A 26,486-nucleotide genomic window follows, 5' to 3' on the forward strand; every position below is an offset into this window, starting at 1 on the left:
CTGCACCGTTACTGCTGTAACTAAATACTTTTTACGACTACTACCAATAATAATAATAATAAAACTTTATTTATATAGCACCAAAACAATGATACATAGGGAAAACTAGATTAAATTTGGTACATTGAATAAAATAAAATAAAATATACAAAATAAAATATGATAAAAACAAATAAAACACATAAAACATAGTTGATTTAGAAAAAAAGTGAATCCTACAACTACTATTATAACTAATAATAATAATGATAAAAATAATGATAAACTTTATTTATGTAACACGTTTCAAAACAATGTTACAAAGGTAAAACTAAATTATAACATAGTTGAACTGGTAAGTAAAACTTGTGAGTGATTGAGTAGAAGTTACTACTCAGTTGCTAGTCAGTGATTCTCTGAGATGAGAGCGGTTCAGTTTATTATGACTGCAACAGAAGAAAAACAGAAGCATCAGTACTGACTAAAAGTGATGAACGGCCTTGAACAGCAAGAACTTTTTTATTCTGTTAATTGTATCCCTGGTGCGGGGTTCTGTGGTTGCATCTTAAACATATTACACCTGTTTAAGGAAAGGCAATATCACATTGTTATCTTGCTTTAGTCACACCTATATATTTTCACTCAAAACTAACTCTGCTTATAGATTTCATTTTCAGCTAGCAATTTGAATTTTTTCCTGCTTCATAAACAACAAAATGACCTTTCCTAATAAGAAGTGAGAGCGCTGCTCCTCTGTGACCCTTCTCTACACCACAGATGATTGATTGCTTATCTCTCCACTGCACCCTCCTACTCTCTGTTCTTTTTTTCCCCCCTTCATCTGTATTTCTCTCTCTGTTTCCACATTTCGTCCTTTAGCACACTTGTGTATTTCTTACTGTCTTTTTGTGTTTCCAGAAAACAGACCTTTTCTACAAAGAGCAAGTCGATAAAATGATTTATCATCCTGAAAACCGTTTCTACGTTACCTGTATTTCTCCAGAAACTCATTGTTTGAATTTAAGGGCCATTTCTTGTTTTGGCAGTTCAAGGCAGCTGGCAGTATCTTAGGTATTCCCATTAAGAGAACCAACAATGAACTGAATAACTGATCTCCCAAGTATTATTTGTGTGGTCAAATCCGGATATAACTCATTCCTCTGTCCCGCAGTGATCCATTGTTGTCCAAAAAGTATTAAAAAGCCATTAGTGAGCTGCACAGTTGAACTGGGTGACATGTTCCTTCATTTAAATGAACATGGGCACTGTCGTTTATTTTGTCTCGCATAGATTCCCACAAGTAGACTAAATATCTATGAATCTACAGCTAAAAGTAGTCCCCAGCAAATTTACTTCTGTTTGAGTAATGACTGCCTAAAACCAGCCATGTTAGCCATTTTTAAAGATTTACATCCCCATAAGGACTGAAAGGCCACAGACAGGAACGAGAAGTTGGAAAGCTTCGTTGGTTTGGGCCCTATTTTGATTAAATTACTGTATAGTAGTTACTAATTATTATACATGCGTAATAAATGACATAAAATAATTTTTCCATTTACCTCGAGTTTTCTGCCTCTTAAAAGGAAGTTGTTCCTTGCGACTGTCGCCAAGTGCTTGTTCTTGGTGGGAATTGTTAGGTTTCTGTAAATAATTATAAAGAGAAGGTCTAGACCTACTCTATTTGAAAAGTGCCTTCAGATACCTTCTGTCGTGAATTGGCACTATACAAATAAAAATGGACTTGACTAGACTTGACCTCCTACCTTCCTGCTCCAGGAGATACAACATTTCCTTCCTGAGTGGCTACTATCGGCCAGACGGCACCGATGACCACCCCTTCATCTGCTCGACAGAAAGAGAAAATGGGATGCTGCGGTGCTCTGATGTGCCTCGCCGCCGTGTAGGCGGGACTTTCTGTCTCCTGGGTGCTGAGGAGGCCCGTCCAGAGATGGGACTTAGAGTAGAAGAACAGGTCTCCTGTGTGAACTGGTATCAGTATTACAACGAGTGTCGAGCTGGAGAAATAAACCCACACAAAGGGGCTATTAACTTTGATAACATTGGATACGCATGGATTGCCATTTTTCAGGTAAATGTTTGAAGGATTTAAATACAGGGATACATTCATAGTCAAGGAATGATATGCACACTACACACCACACATTACTGTTATTACTATTGGTTTGTGTGTGTGTTTTCATCCAGGTAATTACTCTGGAAGGCTGGGTAGACATCATGTACTATGTCATGGATGCACATTCCTTCTACAACTTCATATACTTCATTTTCCTCATTATAGTAAGTGCACACACACACACACACACACACTGTGCTTGCTCATGGTGGGATTTATTGGGTCTCTGTAATCAATATTATAAAGAGTCTAGACGTGCTCTATATGAAAAATGCCCTGAGATAACTTCTGTTTTGATTTGGCACTAATAAATAAATATTGAGTTCACACATACACACAAACACACACACACACACACTAGCTGTTAAGCAAGTTTAACTTTTTGTATGTGTGTGTCTGTTGTTGTTACTAGGTGGGCTCCTTCTTCATGATCAACCTGTGCCTGGTCGTCATAGCAACCCAGTTTTCTGAAACTAAGCAGAGGGAACACGCCTTAATGAAATCAGAGCAGCGCGCCCGTCAGCTCCACCAATCAGCTTCCACGCTGGCCAGCGACAGCCAACCGGGAAGCTGCTACGAGGAGATCATCCGCTACCTGGCGCACCTGGGCCGCAAGGCATGGCGACGACTGTCCCGCTACTATGCTCAGACACGCCCACACCTTCACTGCGTGTGCGTGTGCCAGAGAGACAGAGGCGGTGGATCTGCCAGAGGGAGCGGAGTCGGGGAGATGAATGGACTCGCCCACCGGCACTCAGGCCACGCCCCCAACGACCTGTCACACCTTCAGCAGCTCTATCATCATCACCAGAATCACCATCAGCATCATCAGCCTCAGCCTGAACCTGCTGTCAGTAACGGAGGGAACGTTTATAACTATCCCTTCATATCGCCCCTCTTCAGCCACCTGGATGCTAAAGGCCGGGACCAGAAGAGGCTGGCTGCCACGGAGACCGTCAACAGACTGCCGCAGCTGGTGCTGGAGCACGGTGAGAATGAATGGGTGTGTGTGTGTTTCTGTGTGACCTCTCAACATCAAAATTCACAACCCGGGTCTTACAGGTGTGGATCCTCAGAGAAGAACGTTAGCAGTGATGTTTTTTTTCATGGAAAAAAACTTAAATGTGCGTCTGTGTTAGTTAGTCAGTTCACCCAGATTACAAAACAAACATATTTTCCCAATCAATTCTGTAGTATTTAGACCTCTTCAGATGTATTTGGCGATTTCTGAAATATCAGCTGGTGAAACTTTTGCCACCTTTGACACAGTGGAGGTGAATTTAATTTTGCTTTTGGTGCTTAAACCGTTATATAAAAAACAGCAGCCTCTGCATGCTAGAGTCTGCACCATTTCATTTAATCCATTCACGAGCTTTTGGTCATAGACCTTCATCAGACATTCAAAGCAAACAAAGTGCAAGGACACTGTGGTATGATTTATACATTTAGGTAATTATCCCCAAGGCAACACATCTGCGTGTCCCTCACACAAGCTCACACGCAAGGTTATTGTAGTTCCATGGCATGTGTGGACTACAAGGATGGAGAATAGGGGATGCAAGTATTAAACCAAGAGAAGGGCAGGACAGCTGCAGACTCCATAAACAATGATGCAAAGATCAACCAAATGTTGCCATACTTCATAACACCGTAGTTCAAAATAAAAATCTGTCAAATTAGAGCACAGTTCTGAAATAACAGTCATTATTCAAGCCTAAAGGTTGAAGTGTGTCCAGACAGTTGAGCTAAAACATTTCTCTTAGACTGAACTTTTTGGTCCAGATTTCTTCCTCTGTGTGATCTGAGAGAGAGGTAGGATGTAAATATGAATAAAAATGACTTGCAGCAAGATGTTGAAGATGTTTATAAAGCATTTTTTTTTTGCATTACATGTGGCGTTGTGGCATAGTTGCCACACGAGGAGGAGCTTAAAGCATTATCAAAATACATTTGAAAGAGCAGCAAGTCTTTGCCAGAAACAATGTTGAGTTACTCTGGTTAAACTATACACCTTCTTTGATGGCTCCCACTGGATCCTTCAAGATTTTAAGATGTTGCTTTCCCAGATGTCAGGGGTCTGTAAGGTCACTCTATAAAACTCATACAACTCTCACTTAAAGATAAAAAACAAAAAAAAAGTGATGGTTAAAATCAAAGCAGCAGAAGCCAAGATATTCTGACTTGTAATTCCTAGTACAGGTCATGCTCCAAAAACACAACGCATCCTCCAAACTCCCAAAGCCAAAATACCCCTGATGACATCGTGATCGACATCTCAGACTCGACAAAACGCCTCCAGTCTGTTTTCACAGGCTCAGCAGTACTCCCCACGCTGAGTAAACTGACCTTGATGTGGAACATAAAGTAACACAGAAAATACACATCCAATTTTAATACAATTCAGTAATTAATTCTAATTGTTGCTGCGACATTTTCCATGCACAAAAAAACGTAGAGAAATTATTCAGTGTGTAGTTACCTTCACTGGGGACCGTGGGCCAGAATGGCTGAAAATCACAGCTCTTGATCAGATCATTTTGTGTGTATGTAGTGGAGAGTCATCTTCAGCCAGCCTGCCTGCTCAAAGTTTCCTTGCAGCCCACATTATCTATAGACACACACCACAGAACGACTAGATTGGATTTACTATATCAGTCTCCAGTGAAACATGAATTTGTTGTAATTGTGATGACAAGTGAACTGCTCGTGCTAGATTAGTGTTTGTTGTTATGTCATTGGAGCATTCCTCCCGAGCTGCTTGCTAATGAATTCCACTGAAATCTTACTCCCGCTTCACTCCACACCCCTTCCTCCCCTAACACACACACACACACGCACACACAGACACACACACACACACACACACACACACACACACACACACACACACACACACACACACACACACACACACACACACATACACATCCCTGTTCTAATAAAAGAACTCCCCCTCTGCACAAAAGCATCCCAACTGCACAGTAGCTTCCATGTTATTGAATTTTCGTCTCCCAGAAATGAAATGAAGGTGCTCTCCTGTACTGAGCAGAGAGTATATTGAATGACAGAATGTTTCCATAACTACAACATAACAAATCAACTATCTGCTTTGCCCTTGTGCATGCGTGATTTGTGTGGCCCATGTCTATATCAGCTCCTCCCTGTGTCTGTGCAGGTGGGTGCAGCGGGCATCCTGCGTTACTGTTGCCGGGCGAAGTCCCAGGAGAGTCCTCAGTATGCCCCTACTGCATCTACTACAACCAACTTAGGGACAGCGAAAATGTTAATGAGCAGCCTGAAGACCAGCAGCTTGGGTACAGCAACTCATGCCATGGCAACAGCCCGTGTCATAGTAACAGCCCATGCCGCTGTAGCAGTCCCTGCCGCGGTGATGCACAGGTGTCTGAGCCAAAGAAAAGGCTGTTCCAGCGCTGCTGGGCGGGTCTCCGAACTAAACTCGAGCTCATTGTTGGCAGCAGATACTTCAACAGGGGAATCATGATTGCCATCCTTATTAACACACTGTCAATGGGCATAGAGTACCACGAACAGGTATGTTGGTGTGCGTGTGTGTGTTGGCATGTGTGTGTCCCGTGCAGACTGGATGTGACTACGGTTTGAATGAAAATGGATGTGCTAATCACTGTGTGTGGTGGAGTCAATAAACTTACCCTCCAATCAACACTTACAGCAAAAGCATATGGGATCACAGTGTGTGTGTGTGTGTGTGTGTGTGTGTGTGTGTGTGTGTGTGTGTGTGTGTGTGTGTGTGTGTGAGACTGTGTGTGTGTGTGAGACTGTGTGTAGGTGTGTGCATGCATGTATCAGGAGATGGAGAAAGTCATAAGACCTGAAGTGTTAATTAAAGCATGACCCTGGGACAGGGGAGAGAATGAGCGATGTAGAGACGGGGCAGAGTGAGAGGAGCGAGCGAGCGAGTGAGAGCGAATGAAGGCATGAGGAGGAGGAGGAGGACAGATCTGACATTGTGATTGGCTGAAAGGCGAGGATAGACTGTGGGTGGGAGATGAGGGGAGATTGCATTTGGCCCATTTCCTGAACAATACGACAGACCTGGACGGCCTTAACTTCTTCAGTGACTAATGTTAAAGGATAAGGCCGGCCCTATTTTAGCCTTTTTTTAAGTATCAACAAATCCCCCAAAGAGACCAAAATCAACAATGAAGATATATGAATGAATATAATATCATATGAATGTGTAGCCAAAGCCTGATAAAGCTTTTTTTCCCCGCTGTGCCACAGAAGTGCGTTGCCATCTGCAAAACATTTAAACACAAATAAGAACCAAACAGTTTCAGTTTCAGTTTCCATCATTTCAGTGAACGTGACCAGTGTAATTTAGCGTGAAACACCTCAGAGACTTGTGTTTGATCTCTGGAGAGCAGCTCTGCCTCATATACATTGAGAGCAGCTGTGTCAGGCAGATGTCACTGGGCATGCTCAGAGACACTTCCTTTTTTTACGCAGCTTTGCTAGTTTACAAGCTGAGAGGAATAAACCACGGTGGCTGTGCTGTGAAAGAAATGTCACCTACTGCCATCTTACCGGTACTTCATGTGTTTTTAATACCATAGTTTTTGTTTGACAGCAGCGCTACGGCACAGCGGCGTAAGCTAAATTAGACTTTGGTTACTCAGACAATAGTTATTATTATTAACAATTATTAGCAAAATTTGTTAAAACACCAAACAAGGAAATGTTTAATCTCATGTATGTTATTATACATGGGATACAAAGGAACAAATATATGCATTTTGTTTGCCAACAAATCATTCACAAACAAAGAAATGTACAGGATGTTTTCCTACACAGACCTCTAATGAAACTCTGAAACTTCTATAACAGATAATGTTATTGGGGTTTTGAACGAGGCAGTGCTGCATAAAAAAGCAACATCACCCGCAGCATGTGAAAATCCATTGTGTTAAACAGTGTGTAATTGTTGAATATAGGGATGAGTCAGATGGCCACAAAGAATCAAAGTTTAATGACGAGCTCGGTTCATTCGCTCCAGAGACAGAATCAGTAACAGAGAATGATAATTTGACATAGGATGGAGCTGCCTCATATACAGTGAGAGCATTAGCTGTTTCTGCATTTGTCTTCTTGGTGTCTCCATGTATGGATACTGTAAACTATCCTTGACTTAACGTAGTTTGGCCAAGACATTTCCTAGACTCTCGGTCGTCTGCTCACATCATCCTTACATTCCTTCTAACATGAGAGCCTTGTGACCTTCATGAAACCCCTTATTATATCTCATTTGTTTAAACTGTGCAAACGACACATAGCCGTTTTACAAGGGGGGTTGTGTGCTGGACAATTTCTTGGCTCGGAGCTGTAATCTCCTGGAGTTTCCGCTGGTTGCCTGACAACCTCACGGCGACAGCATCCAGCCAAGAAAGATTTTGGCACATAACCTGACTGCAGCCTTATATTTTACAGACCTCTCTTAACTCTGCCATTTTCCTTTGAGTCATGATTGTTCCTCCTGCAATGCCTCAGGAGAGGCTTTCCCCTCAGTTTGGGAAGATTTAGACAGTATCAATAATGCCAGTAATAAACGTGCATTCATTTGTTCTACTGAACAAAATTGTGAGTAAAAACATACCTTCATTCAAATTCTGCGGCAGCTTCTCTGTGTATATTGAAGACTTTGTCCACAAAGACCCACACTGTAGCCTCGACTTGCATTTTATAAATTCCTGACATGCTGAGTTTACAGCGCTCCACACTGTCAGTCTGTCTGTCTCTGTTTATTTGTTCATTTTTCCTCTGTGCCTGTCTGTCTCTGTACATCAATCTTTCCCTCTTTTCTCTCCACAAACACTGCACCTCTTCAGCCGCAGGAGCTGACAGATATTTTGGAGATCAGTAACATGGTATTCACAAGTCTCTTCAGCCTCGAAATGCTGCTGAAGCTCCTGGCTCTCGGGCTCTTTGGCTACATCAAGAACCCTTACAACGGCTTTGACAGCGTGATTGTCATCATCAGGTGGGGATCTGAGGAGGGAAGGAGGAGGGGAGGGAGGGGGGGCTTTGTCTGTATGTTTACCCCCGAAATGGGAATTCTGTCATTACATATTCCCGTTGTCATTGGGAAATCCTCATCGCGAGTCAGCACCGCAGCCTCATCTTCCAGACTCTCACCGTGAGGCTGGTTCTGGCATTGAAGCCAAGTGGTTGCACTCTAGTCCAGGGGGCCTGTATTCACTCCATTATGTAGTACTACAAGCTAAATTATGTATCTGTGCTTGAAGGCTCTGCTTGTTTACTGTGCCAGTGAATACTGCTCTCACCTTCTTTATTGGCTGGTATGTTGTAAACAGCATTGGCCCGATTCCTCTTTGCAGTTGCCACATGTCGCAAGAAAATAAAGAGTTAAGTAGCCGTTAAGCAAGCTGTCTGAGGGTGATAGTAATGCTGACTTAAAAAAAGAGTTACAGCTGAGGTTAAGTAGGTATTGATCCCTCGGTTTCTTTTAATGTGAATTTAACTCTCTGTTCATAATCTGCTTGTCATCTGTGTGTGTTTTAGTGTGTGGGAGATTGTGGGGGAGGCAGAGGGAGGCTTATCAGTGCTGCGTACCTTCCGTCTGCTGAGAGTGTTGAAGCTGGTCCGGTTCCTCCCTGCCCTGAGGAGGCAGCTGGTGGTGCTGATGAAGACCATGGACAATGTGGCCACGTTCTGCATGCTGCTGATGCTCTTTATATTCATATTCAGGTACAGTATATTCTGCCTCTCTCCAAGGGCAACGCCGCAGGCTGAGACTCACAAGCCAAAATGTTTTCTCAGCTTTAATTATACTGATTATTCTCTACAAAAATGATAATCACCGCTACTGACCTTTTTCTTACACTGTTACAGGACATATTACCACATGTATCATCACCTTTCACACAAACACAATTATTCACACGAGCAGCATTACTGCATCTTGTTGCATTGTGTCCATATTGAATTACCATGTAATGAAAGCAATGTATTTTTTCAATGTTTTGTATGTGTGTGTGTGTGTGTGTGTGTGTGTGTGTGTGTGTGTGTGTGTGTGTGTGTGCACGGGTTGCAGTATCTTGGGGATGCATCTGTTTGGCTGTAAATTCGGTTTGCGACAAGACAGCGGAGACACTTTACCTGACAGAAAAAACTTTGACTCTCTGCTGTGGGCGACTGTCACCGTGTTTCAGGTTAGACAAACACACAAATACAAGCAGATGCGCACGAGCACACAAATACATTAAATTAGGAATATTTAATTTAGAGGAATGTCCCACCGTTGTTGAATTACTGTTGAGTTTGATTTTAAAATGAATTGCGATGAGATTCAAACAGTAGCTGCTGCTGTCGCTGGCAGTAGTACTGACAATCTTCTCTATTATTTCATTTGCTCCAGTTTGGGAGCGCTCACGCTCAATTTTTCAACAAAATATAAAAACTCTCCCAGTGGGCAAATAAGATACACTTCACATGCAGTGAGGATGAGGAAGGGTACTGAAACACACACTCCACAGGAGCTCGTTTAACACTGATGAGCATCATTACTGTTCAACTGACAATGAGACATTAAAGGAAGAATCCGCTCTTATTATTCTCATTATTACTCTCTGAACAGCTAGTAGCTGCATAGGTTGCATTTCTGATCCAGCGTCTCTCTCCCCATGTGCAGATCCTCACCCAGGAGGACTGGAATGCGGTGCTCTATAACGGGATGGCCTCCACGACGCCGTTGGCTGCCCTCTATTTCGTTGCCCTCATGACCTTTGGAAACTACGTCCTCTTCAACTTGCTAGTTGCCATTTTGGTCGAGGGCTTTCAAGCTGAAGTAAGGGCAAAGACGCAGTTTTACTTTAGCTGCTTAGAGAACGAGAGATAGAGAATGAGACTAATTGAGCTCTGTCGTGCTGATGATACCAAAGCTGCCTACAAGAGAATAATCTCCGCCATCCTGCCTGTGTGGTTTCTCCTCTCTCTCTCTTTATGCATCGCTCTTTTTTCTCTTTTTTTTGTCAGTTATTCCCTCTTCCTCTATCTCCCTTTCCATCCCCCTTTTCTCTCTATCTTTCTTTCTCGCTGACACACACACACACACACACACACACACACACACACACACACACACACACACACACACACACACACTCTCCAGGGTAGGGATGTGTTTGATATCGCCTGCCATTCACAGCTGGTGAGCTTTTGTTGTTTAGTTTTCATCTTTTATCTCCAGCATCAGAAAGCACTTGCTCTCTCTCTTCCTCTTTCTCTCTCTCTCTCTCTCTCTCTCTCTCTCTCTCTCTCTCTCTTTCTCTTTCTCTCTCTCTTTATCACACACACACAACACACACACACACACACACACACACACACGCTCACACTCACAGATACCCTTTGCCAAAGCCGTCTGCCTCCATCTTTCTGGCGTGAATTTTAATTAAATTCAGTAAAGCTTTATTGGCGTGACTACAGGAGATCGCTGCCAAAGCCATGCACATAACTCAACTAGAGAATACTGGAGATCCCCTCCACCCGTCTGCCTCCTCCGCTCTTTGTCTCTCAGTCTTTCCCTCTCGACTTGCTCATATTTTTCACTTTTACAACAGTCAACAGACAGTAACAAAAGGAAGGTGGTGATAATGACGATGAGGAGGATGATGATGCCAGTGCTGTGTGTGTGTGTGTGTGTTTTTTTTAGGGTGATGCCAACAGATCTGAGTCAGATGACGAGAGACAATCACTCTCTTACGAGGATGAGGAGAAGTTGAGAGAGTTATACGCTGCAGGTACAAACATGGAAATACAAACTCTCCTACAATCACCTTAAAGGAGCTATTTGTAAGTTTTGCTATTGCTACAAAGCCAGCGTTAGCATTAACAGCTGTTTACTTACCGGTCTAGAAGAAATATTCGCATCAAACTTCAGTCCTTTACTCACCAACAACTGTCTCCAGGGGTGGAAACCAACGCCAATATTAACTCTTGTCTCTATCACGTCTTTTCTTCTACTGAAGTTGGCACGCTGAAATCCAGAAATAAATTCTGTTAATTTTTAATGTGTTCTATTTATTCATGTAAATACATGTAAAAAAATGTCCTTTTTAACAACACAGTCTGAAAAATATTTGTATCCAAACTTTAAACTTTTAGTATGCATATCCTTAGATTATGAAATATAAACTGCACTTCAGGCCCCAGAACAAAAAACTACTGTGGACATGACCTCTGTGTGTTCAGTGGTAGTTCACTGATACAAATGATGACTAAAACTAATCCCAACATTTAACAAAGAGGAATTATCCGTTAACAAAAGATATCTGTGCTTGTGTGTGTGTGTGTGTGTGTGTGTGTGCGCCTGCACAGAGCTCAAGATCCAGGCCATGATGCTGAGCCCCAATGGTCTCCTGAACCCAAAGGCCTCCATGCCCCTCCCTCCTCCTCCACCTCTGCCAGTCATCACACACACCGCAGCCACACCCACCATAAACTCCAGCCAATCGCGGCGGGCGAGTGGTGCTTCCATGGATGTCAACAGCCTGGAGCAGAGGTCACCGGTGAGCCTTGGACACATGCTTTTACCAGTATTCTCTCCACATTAACTACCGGTGTTTTTCCCAAGACCTAACATAGGACATGAATGTATTTCCTTCCTCATTAAATATTTGCAAAACCATTTATATTTATATTTTTTACCATATAACCCTCCTTGAATTGATATGACATGGCTTGTGTCTGAGGTAAATGGATGGTTTTATGTGCAGGCCTGGATGGAAACTGATGACATGTTTCCAGCTCAGTGTCCTAGTATCTTCTTCATCGGTACCAGAGGTCCTCACCGTCCACTGTCCCCTCTTAATAACCGAGATCTGACCCAGCACAAGAGTCGGCCCAGTTCCAAATTACAGTGTATAGTTTACAATCTAATCAGGTAGCATCTTGGTCTTTTGCCTCAGGGCTCAGGTCTGTGTGTCATTATGTCTAACACCATGTCTACACAGGAGGCGCAACGTGAGCAGCATGTTAGAAAGGCAGCAGCAGCTTCAGCGCTGCGTGTGTGTCTACGCAGGAGGCGTTCAGGCACAGCACTGAGTTACAGGTCACCTGTGTTTTGAAGATGATCAAAGCCACACACACAATCTCTGTGGTTACTTGTGTAAAATGCAGAAAAATAGACTTGGACCATAAAAACACGCTTTTATGGCTGTGAAGTGCAGGCAAAACGCAACCTGTTACACTTCCAGTGTAGAGCGCTGGAGTGGTTAAAATAAAAGAGTATCTCTTCTGTCAGATGTGCATGAAGAACATGGCTGAAGCACTTTCTTTGTAGACATGCCATAATATACAAGTGCATCCAAGCAAACTTATCAAGCTCAGATAATGTAGCGAGTCAGAATCATGACAGGAGAAAAATGTGTTTTTTGAGGTGTGACAGAGTGGAACCTGTGCAGTGCAGGGAAAAATGACTGCTTTCAACTGTCGCTGGTTGTTAATTGGTGGCACATCATGCTATTGTCAGTGTTGCTGTTCCCTCTCTATTAAGGTCTGTTTTGGTGGATTGTCTTTTGAATGAAGTCTATTTCAGACGGTCTGAATGTCCTCACATCCATTTGAATTGGATCGCTTTGTTTGAAAATTAAGGAATGTACATTTGGGTTCAGGTAGGTTTTCCACAGGTCTGCTTCAGTTTGGCTCCAGCAATTTGAAGAACTCTAGCATGCATTATGCGTTTGCATTACCACCCTCTGCAGTCATTAGGGATGTGTTGTCATCGTACACCAGAGCTGCAAAGTTCTGGTCAAGATGGGAATCAGAATTGGGGACAAGCCACGTCTCTATAGTGTTTTTAAGACTCCAGCTGCGGCGGGAGCATGAGATAAAAACAAAACGGAGACTGATTCATGAAAATGTTGCTCTACAGCGTCGCTAGTAATCTGTGGAAAATGTAATTTTTATTTGCACTCTAACAATCCTTCAGTAATCCAACCAGATGCTACTGTTATTCAAAGGTGTCTACACAGTCTATGTGGGACAGCGGGCCAGAGAGCCGTCGCTCCAGCTGGACCAGCATCGGTCGAGCCCCCAGCCTCCACAGGAAGAGCCAGTCGGGAGAGATGGAGTCCCTGTTGTCTGACACACACACGAGCTCCAACCTCAGCAGCAGGGAGCAGTCTCTGGACCAGCCTGAGTACCTACAGGTGCCCATGCTTCACCCGCCCGACTGCAACGGCACCACCTTTCACCTCCCCGACAACTGCTACGACGAAGCTCCCCTGGCGACACATTACCTCAGTGATCAGGAGGAGGAAGAGATTGAAGAGGTGAATCTCTGGGCGTTTGTTTTATTTATTTATTTGATAAATAGATGTTAGGCTGTTTAACTGGTTCATGTTTACATCCTAAGAAAAACCCGTTTTGATGGTGTCCTGCTTCTGTTATTTTTAGTTAAAGCAAGTTGATAAAAGAGCTTTTTCAGGCATGTTCAAAAGTTCAAAAACTGCTAATTAATTATCTTACAAAGGCATAAATTCCAGCCCTCGTGACCTCAGACACTTACGTAATATTTAATTAGCTGAATCTAAATTATGAGAAAACACTGGTAAGATTGTTTGAAAAACCTCTGCTGTGTTGGAAGATTTACACACGCACTGATATACAGTGTAAGATCACCTCTTAAAATTCACAGCATAATGATTTAGACAATGAGCTCACAAAGTGGAAAAAATCATATTTCATTTAACTGTGTATTTAAGTATGTGTCATTTGCAAATGTGTGTGTGTGCGCGCGTGTGTGTGTGTGTGTGTGTTCCTTTCAGAGTTTATGTAAGAAGCTGAAGAAGATGCTGGAGCCATATGAGCCTCAGTGGTGCCTGGAGCATGAAGAGTGGTCCCTCTATCTGTTCTCTCCACAAAACCGGTACACACACACACACACACACACACACACACACACCCCACACACACACACACGCATGCACACACCGCCCCTGATACTCTCCTGAGCGGCCTAGGTGGTTTAAACCACAGCATGTGTGAAAATTCACAGTTGAGGTGTGAAGGTTACAGCCACAGATTAGCTGTAAAATTTTCACTTTTATCAATTAAAACTGGCCAAGTGTAAAAAACACACTATTATTTTGAAATGCAGCGATTGCAGTGATGTAGGTGGTGTGTTATAAGTACAAATCATATAAGAGATAGAGGAGTAGCTGATGATGCTCTTTTCCCTACCGTTGTGTCTTTCTTCAGGCTCAGGTTGTGGTGTCAGAGGGTCGTGAGTCACAAGATGTTCGACCATGTCGTCCTCCTCTTCATCTTCCTCAACTGTATCACCATCGCACTGGAGAGGCCTGACATACAGCCCAACAGCATGGTAGCACACACATGCAAACACATGGATTAACATGTTTGTATCTCTATACTTGTGAGGACTCTCATTAGTGTAATGCATTCCCCAGCAGCACTGTAAAAACATGCCTAACCCCAGGCTTTAACTTACAGGAGCTATTTGTAAGTTTTGCTATTATATAGCTAGCGTTAGCATTAACAGCTGTATACTTCCCAGTCTAGAATAAACGTTGTGAGTTCAGCATCAAACTTCATTCCTTTACTCGCCAACAGCTGTCTGCAGGGGTGGAAAGCAAAACCAAAGTTAACTCCTGTCTCTATCACATCTTTACTTCTACTGAAATTAGCACGCTAACCACCTAGCCCCGGCCTAGAAACCACATTGGATGGCTGAGAAAACTTACATATAGCACCTTTAAACTTAATGGTTGTAATTTTCCAATGAAGCTGCATTTCTTTTCTGCTCTGGTCTAATTTATTGATGTTATTTCCAACTTCATTGTGTTTTTAAATGTTGTTTAAATGTTGTGCTATAAAGGTACTATACAAATAAACTCACTTAAGATAAGTATTTTTAACTGTCACGTTAACATCCAGTCTTACCCCTAAAACTGCTCTTTACAGAAATTGGTCCTCACCAATATGGAAGTACTAGATCACACACACAACATTGTGTTTCTGCTGCAGTCGTTTTTTCGACTCATTATGTAACACGTTATAATTAGGTTGGGTCCAAAATCAAAGCTAAAGCTATTGGGACAACAAAACCCTTAAATGTGCTTCTTTGTGTGTGTCTGTGCACACTCTCACACGCATGTGTGTGTGTGTGTGACAGGAGCGGGTGTTCCTCAGTGTGTCCAATTACATCTTCACTGTGATCTTCGTGGGTGAAATGATGATCAAGGTAACTATAAGAGTGCACGTTTTCTGAACAAGCACTTCACTCCAAAGCCATTTTTCTCATCTTACTTATAAAAGGGCAATTTTCTTCCTGGGTGGGGATCAGAATTGCTTTCAGTCTCATTTTACACCTTATATTATTTTATCATTTCAGTAATTTTGCGGTGTGTGTGTGTGTGTGTGTGTGTGTGTGTGTGATAAGGTGTTAGCTATGGGCCTGTACTTTGGAAACGGTGTGTACCTCCAGAGCAGCTGGAACATATTAGACGGGCTGCTGGTGTTTGTATCGCTGGTGGACATCCTGGTGTCCATCGCGTCAGCAGGAGGTAATCGAATCTTAGGCATCCTCCGTGTCCTTCGTCTGCTCCGCACCCTGCGACCTCTCAGGTGGGTGCATGGGAGATTTTCTCTTATGTTTATTCCATTGAAATTATCTGGTGTACATTTGTGTGTAACTGCGTGTGTGTTGCAGGGTGATAAGTCGAGCTCCAGGTCTAAAACTGGTGGTGGAGACTCTGATCACATCTCTCAGACCTATTGGGAACATTGTCCTCATCTGCTGTGCTTTTTTCATCGTTTTTGGAATATTAGGAGTCCAGGTAAACATTTAGGCTGTATTTACGCTATTCCCTGCTCATTAACTGTTGGCTGAAGATAAGCCTCAGCAGTTCAGCTTTTTTTACTGATGTTCCTTGAAAAACCTGGAGTTTAAACTCATTGCCACACAGTTTAATGTTGCCAAACATCCAAAGCTTGTTGTATTTTCTGTTGCAAGAAAACCCTGATCACCGTGCTTTAAAATTAACAAGGCAGAGCTCGGAAAATGCCCTAGGTAATGAAAAGTGAAAAGAAAAATTGGGAGAAAATGCAAATGAGCTGCTGATTATGCACCAGAGTCCCTGGAAGTAACTGAAAACAGTAGTTCAGCTACAGGGGGATTGTGCTGAGAATGTATTTTTTTTTTAAATCCGATTTTCACCTGGATTTTTGTATTATTCATTTAATTAGTTAATTCATTTTATTATTCATTTATTTTATTTATTAATTTTCATCTATTTTTCAAATATTAAAAAAACTACAAATTCTTTTTTTTTTTTTAATAAAAACAAAAAAATTACAAGCTCTGTTTGATAAAAATGGGCAATCAATAACATTACCATGTTGTAAAACCAAGGTTCCCAACCTCCTCGTGATAAATCTGAAGGGTCCCAAATAATTAAAGATATAAGAAAGAAGAAAAACATTTCTGCAAAACAAAATTATGCTTCTTTTGGCTCGTAACTTTTTTCTCAGATCATTTCACCTCTTCAAGCATTTACAGCCCGCACGAAACATTTCAATGAAAAAAGGAAAAATTGCTCTTTGGTTAAACTGCTCAAATCTCACGTGCATATTGTGAGACTTGTCACATGCCAGAAAAAGTTGGGAACCACTGTGTAAAATGTTAAATTTCCAGTGGTACTTTTGTACTAAAATATAAAGGCCTCTCCTCCTCTTTCTGCTAGTTTCCATTTTGCAGATCTTCCTGCAACTATTCAGATTTAAAGCCTGCACAGGAACTGACGCTTGATGAATGCCGGAGCTAATATTAACACTCAAGCATATTTCTCAAAAACACACTGGATTATCTTCTAATTAGAACACCCCATGCTGGAGTGTTTCAGTGCTTGTAATGACTGTAAGGCAGGCCGGACCAGATGGTACTGGGATATTTCAGCTGTAACATACAGTAGGCCTGTAGGCACTCGCTGGGTAATTTACTGTACACCAACACATCAATCTTATCTCCGCTCCGTCAAGCTTTGTTTACATTACCTTTAGGTTACAGTGTTCTTTCATGTGTTTTCATGTGTGCACACATCTGTCTGTGTGTGCAGCTGTTTAAGGGGAAGTTCTTCTACTGTGATGGGCTCGATGTGACTAACATCACCAATAAAAGCCAGTGTCTGGAGGCAGGGTACCGCTGGGATCGACGGAAATACAACTTTGACAACCTGGGACAGGTTTGTCAAACACACACACACACACACACACACAAACACACACACACACACACACACACACACACACACACACACACATACATCCATCACTGACACCTGCTCTTACAAACTGATTGATAGCATGACGCTGGTTTTCATGTGCCTCACTCTTCCAGGCGCTGATGTCACTATTTGTGCTGTCATGTAAAGACGGCTGGGTCAGCATCATGTATGATGGCCTGGATGCTGTGGGAGTGGATCAGCAGGTGAGCACACACACACACACACACACACACACACACACACACACACACACAAACACACACACACACACATATAAAATGTGTGTGGATTAAAGAAATGAGCACAACGGAAACATACAAACCTTTTATCCATTGTATATTGCGTTTTACTGAGTTTAGTTTGTGTTCTGTGTCGTTCTTCGGCTCCATTTGGTCTTGTTTGTTTCAAGCAGAAGGAGGAAATATTTCAGGGGAGAAGGGAAGTGTAAGGAAAGAAAAAAGGCAGAAGGATAAATAGATGTGAGTTGACAGTGCTGGCAGTTTCAGTGCTGACTCAGGACTTACATTGTCTTCTTGTTTATATGCTCTCTCCTTTTTCCTCTTCTCCGCCCCTCCTCACCCTCTTTCGTCACTCTTTGGTTCACCTCTCTTTCCTTTTTGTCCCCACGCTACCTCCCCACCTCTTCTTCTTCCCTTCTGTCTCTGCTACCGCAGCCGATAAGGAACAACAACCCATGGATGCTGCTGTTCTTCATCTCTTTCCTCCTCATCGTCAGCTTCTTTGTGCTCAACATGTTTGTGGGTGTGGTGGTGGAAAACTTTCACAAGTGCCGCCAGCAGCAGGAGGAGGAGGAGGCACGGCTGAGGGAGGAGAAACGACAGCGGCGGTTGGAGAAGAGGAGGAGAAGTAAGAAAGCATGAAAGGGGAGGGGGGTGGGAGACATACAGTACATGGCCAAGAGTATGTGGACACCTGATCATTACACCTGTATTAAACTGTTAAACATGCTTCTACAACAGACTCCACTCATTTGAAGGCTTTCCACAACATTTTGGAACCTAGCTGCAGGGATTTTGCTTCCCATTCAGCCACAACAGCCTTATTCCCAGTGTCCAATTCATTCTGGCTACACAGCAGCTGCCAGAGATGATCCACTGCCATTCTAGCTAGTGTGTCACTGTCCACTCTGCCAATGACTAGGGCGTCTCACTCACAGCTTATGTGCGACTCTTTTCTCTGCTTTCTCTTCATGTCGGATCTATTTCATGTTTCTGTAATGAATGTATATAAATGCCTGTATTTATTGAAAATTGACATTAATTTCATTATGTAATGATGCCTTCAGAAGTTATTGACTTTGTCTTTACATTCATATAGCATTAGCTTTAGCATGAAATCAGCCCCAGAGTAAACATATAGTAAAAAAATAAAGAAGTAAATGTAATGTTACAGTCATACACGATAAACCTCTTTTATCCGCATGCATACTGTATGAGTAGGTGCATAATTTCTGCCTATATTACACTCGGATACACATTTAACGCCACTGCACACTCCCTCTCTCGCTCTCCCTCCTTTCTATCTCACTCTCCTTCTCTCTCTCCCTGCAGTGTAATCTCTAGTAGTGCTCTCCTCTTAGTCAGTTAACTGTCTGGCAGCGGACAGCGAGGATTTCTGCCCAAAGACACCTTGAGGTGCCATGGAGTGTGTGTGTGCATGATGGATAGGAATGAATTCCTGAGGTGGCACTTTTAGTCTGTACACACACACACACACATACATATGCACACTCACACACGCAGCACAGTGCGCCACTTGGCACCCGCTTCATCAGTGACTTCATAGCCCATACCATATTTTTCCTTTAGAAGCATTTTAATGACCATGTGTGTTTGTGTGTTTGTGTGTTTGTGTGTGTGTGTGTGTGTGTGTGTGTGTGTGTGTGTGTGTGTGTGTGTGTGTGTGTGTGTGTGTGTGTGTGTGTGTGTTTGATGCAGGGGCCCAGGAGAAGCCATATTACGCCGACTACTCCCCACTGCGTCGATCCATCCACACCGTGTGCACCAGCCACTATCTGGATCTCTTTATCACCATTATCATCTTCACAAACCTCCTCACCATGAGCATGGAGCACTACAACCAGCCTAAGGTAACCATGGCAACACCTTTCTTCCCACCTGTCCTAGAACCATAGTAATGAAGCAGTATGCGATGGGACAGTGCAGCTACAGCGGGTTGTTGAAGTGTGTCTGTGTGTCCTGCAGTACCTCGAGGAGATACTCAAGTACTGCAATTACGTCTTCACGGTGGTTTTTGTCATCGAGGCCATTCTCAAGCTCATTGCTTTCGGCCTGCGTCGCTTTTTCAAAGAGAGGTATTCACACCCTCATGGGAACTCAAAGACTTACAAAAATACAGCATCCTCCTTAGAGAAACTGAAATTGTGCATGTGTGTGTGTGTGTCAAGATGGAACCAGCTGGACCTTGCCATTGTGTTGTTGTCCATCATGGGAATCACGTTAGAGGAAATAGACCTGAATGCATCCCTGCCCATCAACCCCACCATCATACGCATCATGAGAGTCCTGAGGATAACACGAGGTACTCGCACACAGTGACACAAACACAGAAACGCACAAACAAACATGATAATATGTGGCTGAGGAGAGCTGACACATTACAATGTTTCAGTGCTGAAGCTGTTGAAGATGGCTACAGGAATGAGAGCTCTGTTGGACACAGTGATGCAAGCTCTGCCTCAGGTAAGAGGCAGCACTGATGCTGTGAGAAAGCACTAGCCTGGTTTCCAGATCTGATGAAATGCAGATGGCTTGTTTTATTTAGCGATTTATGAGGCTTGGCACTGACCGCCTCCCACAGGATTTCCTAACATCACTGATTTCCCCTGCTGGCCGGTGTTAACCCAGTGACACCGAAATAACCACTAAACAAGCATGAAGGCGTCCTCTTGTTTAGCTAAAGGCTAACACCTGATTCTTAAATTTATCAGTGTGGCTGATAAATCACCAGTTAAATATCATAACTTTATGACACATAACGTCATGGCTGCTTTGGTGCAATTGTTCTGCTGCTTGTTATCTGTGAGAAGATAAAATTTGAAAGTGCAGTCTGAAAGCTTATCAAACACAAAGACACCACACAGGAGTTTACTCTCCTTTGAGGCAGGACTGTAAAATCCTGTCAAGTTATCAGGCCAGTAGAGATGTTGCGATGCCATGTTTCCCTTCTCAATACCAGTTCTGCGCTCATCCGACTGTTGCGTTAAAAAAAATCTACTAACCCTGTATGGATGTGATATGATTGCTGTCATTGTTGTATAGCATGGCTCAGGTTAAACCCTTAAACATGAACAGATTCATGAATGCCATAGAATGCCAAATTTTGCGTTGCATACTGTACAAGTTGCCTTTTTACTGGTGTAACATGTTGCCAAATTTTGCTAATGTTGGACTATTTACCAGAAATAAATGCTTCTTCGCTGCTCTAAAACAGTAGTTGCCATTTGCTGGCTGCACGATGCAATTTCCTGTGTAGGCTACTGTTTTAGAGCAGCGAAGAAGAATTGTTTTATGGTAAAACTGCCGTTTTATTGCAAGTTTATTAATAAATTACGTGGTGTTGGATCGGTGCATAGACTCATACTGTCCAATACCCGATCTAGTTTTGCTAGTATCAATATTGGAACAACTCTGTCCCTTTCCCCTCTGCCTCGATGCTTGATTGTCCAAACAAGAGTGATTTATGAGGCATGGTTCCAATTTTTTGCCATCCCAGGTGACCCATGCCATCCAGTGTCAATTGGTTGGTCCACCACTTTGGTCCAGACTGAAATATCTGAGCTATTCGATGTATTGTGTATTGTATATGTATTGTGTTCCTCAAGTGTCACCATGAGGTTTTGGGAAGATTTATTCATGTCCCCAAAAGATGAATTGTAATAACTTCTTTGAACCTTTAACTTTTTATCTAGCACCATCATCAGGTCAAAAGCTTTTTTCTTTGGTTTATGACCAATTACCTGCAAAACTAATGGCATTCACATCAGCCTCAGCTGTACTTTGTGTTAATTGCTCATTAGAAAATGTTAGCATGCAAACAGCTTTAACTAAGACGGTGACCATGTTGAACCCCTGTAGTTCCAGCTGTTAGCCTGGCCTTAGACTCTTATTGAAAATGAAATGTGTGAGTTATGATTGATGATGGCTGCGGTGTGGGGGCAGGCTTCAGGAAGGATCTACCTCAGCTCGGGGTTTGGCGGACCCTCAGGGGGCCCTATGAAAGATGAGCAAGTACAGAGAGAAAGGGGCAGGGAGGGTGATGCACGCTAAACAAGGACTAACACACATTTATAAACTGTTAGAGGCGAGGTTCTGCTTTTGAGCTTCAGTTAAATTATAACCACTTTAATTTTTCCTCCCAAATTTAGAATGGGTAATTGCAAAATCATGTGGAGCTTCACGGTATTACGCAGGTGTTCCAACAAACCAGGAAAGTAGGAATCTCTAGGGCAGCAAAATACCCATCACTGCCTTCCCATCCACAAAGTTGTCTTTGAAGTGACACATCACTCCCAGGGATTGAAGCCAGGTCTCTGCAGCGGTGTCCGAGTGCTTTTCCCCCTGCACTTCATCAATAAGTCTATCCATCATGTAATTAGACATCTCCATTCCTCCTACCATGCAGGAAGGAAAGCCAGGTCCATGTGAATTGTTTTGTAATTGGAATAAACAGGCGTGTTTGTCATTCATCAGGACTGGATCCAGGCAATGAAAGTGCACCTCTGTTTCTCGAACTGAAATCTGAGATATGATTCAACTCCAGGTATCATGATGGCTCCTGTTAGTTTCTAAGAAGTAGGAAACATCAATGCAGTAAGGCTTAGCAGTCTCTGTCTATGGCTTCTCTCTATCTGTTTGCATGCTTGCGTCTCTCTTGATGTATACTGTACATGTCTTTTTTTCTGTGTATCATACACTGTATATATCTGTGTGTGCGTGTAATACGTCTGTCTAGGTGGGGAATCTGGGTCTGCTCTTCATGTTGCTGTTCTTCATCTATGCAGCTCTGGGAGTTGAGCTCTTTGGAAAACTGGGTTAGTGTGTGTGTGCGTGTACATGCATGCATGCATGTGTGTGTGTGTGTGCGTGTGTGTGAGCATGTTAGTGTGTGTGCATGCATATGAATCGGTGCTGATGTGCAGATGTGTGTGTGTGTGTGTGTGTGTGTGCCTCAGCTGACACTGGTGAGATATCCGTGGATTACATAACATGAATAAATTTTGTTGTGTTACATACATTAATTACGTCAATTTAGAATCATTGTTCTAATCAGTGCTCTAATCTAAGAACAATTCTCTCTCTTCTTTCCCCTCGACTTCCTCTCCCACACTAACTGCCTTTAACACTCTCTTACCTCTTTTCATCCTCTTGCAGAGTGTTCAGACGAGAACCCATGTGAGGGTCTTAGTCGCCACGCTACCTTCGACAACTTTGGCATGGCTTTCCTCACACTCTTCAGGGTGTCTACCGGGGACAACTGGAATGGGATTATGAAGGTTATTCCTCTTTCTCTCCACTGCTTTGTGGGAGTTTTTAAGGAGATGGATAGACGGCAACGTCCATGTTTGTGTCTGTGCATATCTGTGTGTCTCAAAGCATCGGTTATGAGCAGGCGTTGCATTAAGCAGAGAGCGGATCACTGTTTTTATGACAGACTAAGAGCTGCTGACATTAGAGGGTTGGGAGAGTGTATTATTCTTCTGTGACGGTCTGACGGTCCTTTCACGCTCAGCTCAACATCTCCTCCTGTTGGAGAGGAGAGGAAGTACAATGGTTTGCATTAATAGACCTGAAAATCACCTTAATCCCTTTGTCTATTATCAGTTGTCTTCATTGCTTCACAATCTTTAGTCTCTTCCTTATCCGTGTCCTCCAGGACACCCTGCGTGAGTGTCGCCCGCAGGACCGCCACTGCCTCACCTACCTGCCCTTGATCTCCCCCATTTACTTCGTCACCTTCGTCCTGACGGCTCAGTTTGTGCTGGTCAACGTGGTCGTAGCCGTCCTGATGAAGCACCTGGAGGAGAGCAACAAGGAGGCGCAGCTGGAGGAGATGGAAGAGAGGAAGGAGAGGGAGGAGATGAGGGAGAGGGAGGAGAGGAGGGAGAGGGAGAAGGAGGAGGCCAACCGTCGCCTCAGTGCTGCATCTTTGAGCGGAGACCTGGGGCCAAACGTGGACACACCTGCTCAGGTAACGCACACTGCGAGTGTTCGTATTTCTGCATGCGTGGAAAGGGAAGGGAGTGGAGGTGACAATGACAGTGGTGATGATCTCATGTGCCAGGTGCAGGTTGAGGATGAGGAGTGTTCCCATGGCAACCTGCTGAGCATGGGACGCATGCTGTCTCTCCCCAGCGACAGCTACGTTCAGCCAGTCAGATGTTCCCCTCATCCTCCCGTTGGCCACGAGGCCTACTCCGGCTACAGCTACTCAGGTACTTCAGTTATTTATAGCCAATTAAATTAAGGAGCAGGTTTTACTGTGCTATAACCACTAACTGATTGCTGTAAAGATTATTGCCTCCATGAATATCTTAGAAGACAGCTGAGGTGTGATGTGGGACACTGAGTGGCACTGTTATTAAAAGCCTAAAGGAAGATATTTTTTAATAATAAGTGACAAATTGGTGGTGCCTAGCATATGTCTGCAAAGTATATTAGTGATGCAAGCTTTTTCCATGGCTGCTGGTCCTATTCCACCCTTAGTTTTTCAGGTGGGGATATCACCCTAGAGGCACTTTAGAATAGCTTGGGTCATCACCAAATCACAAAAGAGTAACAGTGAGTTTTGAGTTAAAATAAAACTAATTACTAGAAAATAATAATAATAATAAGTAATTTACAGAGATAAATAAAGTCCAAAAAAGATCTTATTAATAATGTCTATTTAAATTATGTAAAACTCTACTCACAATCCCCATGATACACTGTGCAGAGGCAATTGTACAATGCAAACTTGCCTTGAGGCTCCACGTATGATGCCTGCAGTTAGGCGTGCTCCGAGTTGCAGTCCAACCAAGGAAACAAAGGGATCCGAAGGTATTCATAAAATAAACAGTATGTAGTTATGTGTTCCATCACAACAGCCCCGATTATGCGCTATAACTAGAAAAATAAACAATAAAGGTTCTATAAGCCTTCAGATGAGATGTGGTCAAAAAAATTATATGGTACCACTCTACCTGAGCTCTGAAAACCTCCCATGATAAAGGAGTGGGGAAACATGGATGTAGACTCAGACACTCCATGTTATATTTCTACACTAAAGTATATCCTGTATAAATATAAACCCCTTTGTTAAGTGGAAAGCTAGGTTAATTGAGTAAATTAAGGTAATGATGAAGAATTTGGCTCCTATAAACTGTATGAAGTTTATGAAATCAACACAAAACTAAATTCTAAAACAAAGGTTGACATATTTTCAAATATTTTTAGTTGTGTATATATTTATTACTATCGTCAAATCCCATGAACCAACAATGTGATATTTCATCTACTCTGTCTGTGGTACCAAGGCCCCCAGGTCCATTTGTTCCAACTGAATACAATTTTATTTTAAAGGTTATGACTATAATTTGTTAAAAAGGCTAAATATGCCCTTAAACAGAAGGGCATTTAGCAAATGTTACTGAAACAGAAGAAAATACTCGAGTGTATTTGTAGGGGTCTATTTTCAGTGGGGGATTAATACACATTTAGTGCTCTACTGAGTGTTTACAGCAGCAGGACAGTGTATGCATTGAGTCAAGATAAACTACTGTGCCCATTTTTCGCCATAATGATGGAACATGTCACTCATCCAGTGAGACTCATTCACGTGTTTCATGGACAACAGTGGAAGTCTACGGCACAGAGAGATAAGCTACTGTACATCAGGCTTTGTGTGCACGGACAACACTTGTCAATAGGATCAGGAGTTTAGAAAAATATAGATTATCATTCACCCTTTCAAGGAGGATGCAATTTTCACACAAAAACTCATTTATAGACATTGTATGTTGTTATTCATTGTTTGATTTAAAAATATGGTTCTGATTTAGAAATATGTACCTTATTCTGTTGTTTTCCTTTCATCCATGTGCTTTTTTTTTTTTTTTTGTCACATTAACGTTCTGCAGGCTCCATGTCATCTCTGGGCTCCAGTGGAGGCGGCTCTCTGCTGCAGGTTCCAGGAGCTCTGCCCGTCATAAGCCACGCTTCACTGGGATCTGGACGCAGCTCAAGGCCGATGATCTGCCTCAGCACCTCTCAGAGCATCGACAGATACTCCCCACACAGACTGAGTCCAGCTGACAGCGTAGAGGGATACAGGTTTAGTCCTGCTCACAGAATAAACAGACACAGACTTAACTCAGCTCACAGCATAGATGGATACAAGTTCAGCCCGGCCCATCGGATAAACAGACACAGACTCAGCTCTGCTCACAGTATAGATGGATACAGGCTGAATCAAGAACATAAGACAGAGAGGCCTAAACTCATGTCTAGCCACAGTATAGACAGACATCCGTCACTCAGACTGAGTCCCACCCACAGTGCCAGCAGACGTCCTTCTTATTGGCTCAGCCCTGAAGACAGTTTAGACAGAAACAAGCTGAGTCCTTCCTACGTCCCAGAGAGTTCGGTTCTGAGGAGACCAGCGTCTTTACGCACTGCGAGCAGACAGTTACGGAGACAGGTGCGTTATTATCACCTTCTCTTCTCTTGTATATCTATGTATATTTTCATTTTTTTTTTACCATTTTCAAATGCATGCTGTACAGTTTCAGAGTTTTTAGATGATTTTTCCTGCTGTTCCAGGCAGCTATTGATTTCAGTTCATTTCTGTACAGTATGGAAAATCAATTAGATCAGCAGGTTTTTGGGGAGGGGAAGAAAAGTAGGTGCCAATTTGTTCAGTATTTCAGTCTTTATTTTCAAACTTTATTTATAATTTTTTAACTTTTACAGAGTCCTTACAGTCCCAACTACTCATACACCCACCCACCTACAAGGACTGGACTTTGCAGTGTAGTTGTGTAGGAATTGTTT

General features: G+C 42.8%; 1 protein-coding gene across 1 annotated transcript in view; it reads left to right on the forward strand.

Annotated features, from left to right (window-relative positions):
* Positions 1 to 26,027, forward strand: part of LOC111216552 (voltage-dependent T-type calcium channel subunit alpha-1G-like) — a 36,513-nt gene extending 10,486 nt beyond the window's left edge. The window contains exons 6-34 of the mRNA XM_022738079.1: positions 1,756 to 2,068; positions 2,185 to 2,277; positions 2,526 to 3,102; positions 5,289 to 5,665; positions 7,978 to 8,129; positions 8,672 to 8,857; positions 9,204 to 9,321; positions 9,801 to 9,956; positions 10,824 to 10,911; positions 11,489 to 11,679; positions 13,144 to 13,443; positions 13,939 to 14,039; positions 14,372 to 14,495; positions 15,306 to 15,374; positions 15,573 to 15,757; positions 15,843 to 15,969; positions 17,248 to 17,373; positions 17,529 to 17,618; positions 18,090 to 18,282; positions 19,374 to 19,525; positions 19,641 to 19,750; positions 19,844 to 19,977; positions 20,068 to 20,138; positions 22,411 to 22,489; positions 22,830 to 22,951; positions 23,332 to 23,529; positions 23,746 to 23,890; positions 25,574 to 25,752; positions 25,992 to 26,027. Of these exons, the coding sequence (XP_022593800.1) occupies positions 1,756 to 2,068; positions 2,185 to 2,277; positions 2,526 to 3,102; positions 5,289 to 5,665; positions 7,978 to 8,129; positions 8,672 to 8,857; positions 9,204 to 9,321; positions 9,801 to 9,956; positions 10,824 to 10,911; positions 11,489 to 11,679; positions 13,144 to 13,443; positions 13,939 to 14,039; positions 14,372 to 14,495; positions 15,306 to 15,374; positions 15,573 to 15,757; positions 15,843 to 15,969; positions 17,248 to 17,373; positions 17,529 to 17,618; positions 18,090 to 18,282; positions 19,374 to 19,525; positions 19,641 to 19,750; positions 19,844 to 19,977; positions 20,068 to 20,138; positions 22,411 to 22,489; positions 22,830 to 22,951; positions 23,332 to 23,529; positions 23,746 to 23,890; positions 25,574 to 25,752; positions 25,992 to 26,027 (4,792 nt within the window). The remainder of the gene's footprint in view (positions 1 to 1,755; positions 2,069 to 2,184; positions 2,278 to 2,525; positions 3,103 to 5,288; positions 5,666 to 7,977; positions 8,130 to 8,671; positions 8,858 to 9,203; positions 9,322 to 9,800; positions 9,957 to 10,823; positions 10,912 to 11,488; positions 11,680 to 13,143; positions 13,444 to 13,938; positions 14,040 to 14,371; positions 14,496 to 15,305; positions 15,375 to 15,572; positions 15,758 to 15,842; positions 15,970 to 17,247; positions 17,374 to 17,528; positions 17,619 to 18,089; positions 18,283 to 19,373; positions 19,526 to 19,640; positions 19,751 to 19,843; positions 19,978 to 20,067; positions 20,139 to 22,410; positions 22,490 to 22,829; positions 22,952 to 23,331; positions 23,530 to 23,745; positions 23,891 to 25,573; positions 25,753 to 25,991) is intronic.
* The last annotated feature ends 459 nt before the right edge of the window (positions 26,028 to 26,486 follow it).

The sequence above is a fragment of the Seriola dumerili genome, unplaced genomic scaffold, assembly GCF_002260705.1.
Source record: "Seriola dumerili isolate Sdu_G_001 unplaced genomic scaffold, Sdu_1.0 BDQW01000035.1, whole genome shotgun sequence".
Taxonomy (NCBI): domain Eukaryota; kingdom Metazoa; phylum Chordata; class Actinopteri; order Carangiformes; family Carangidae; genus Seriola; species Seriola dumerili.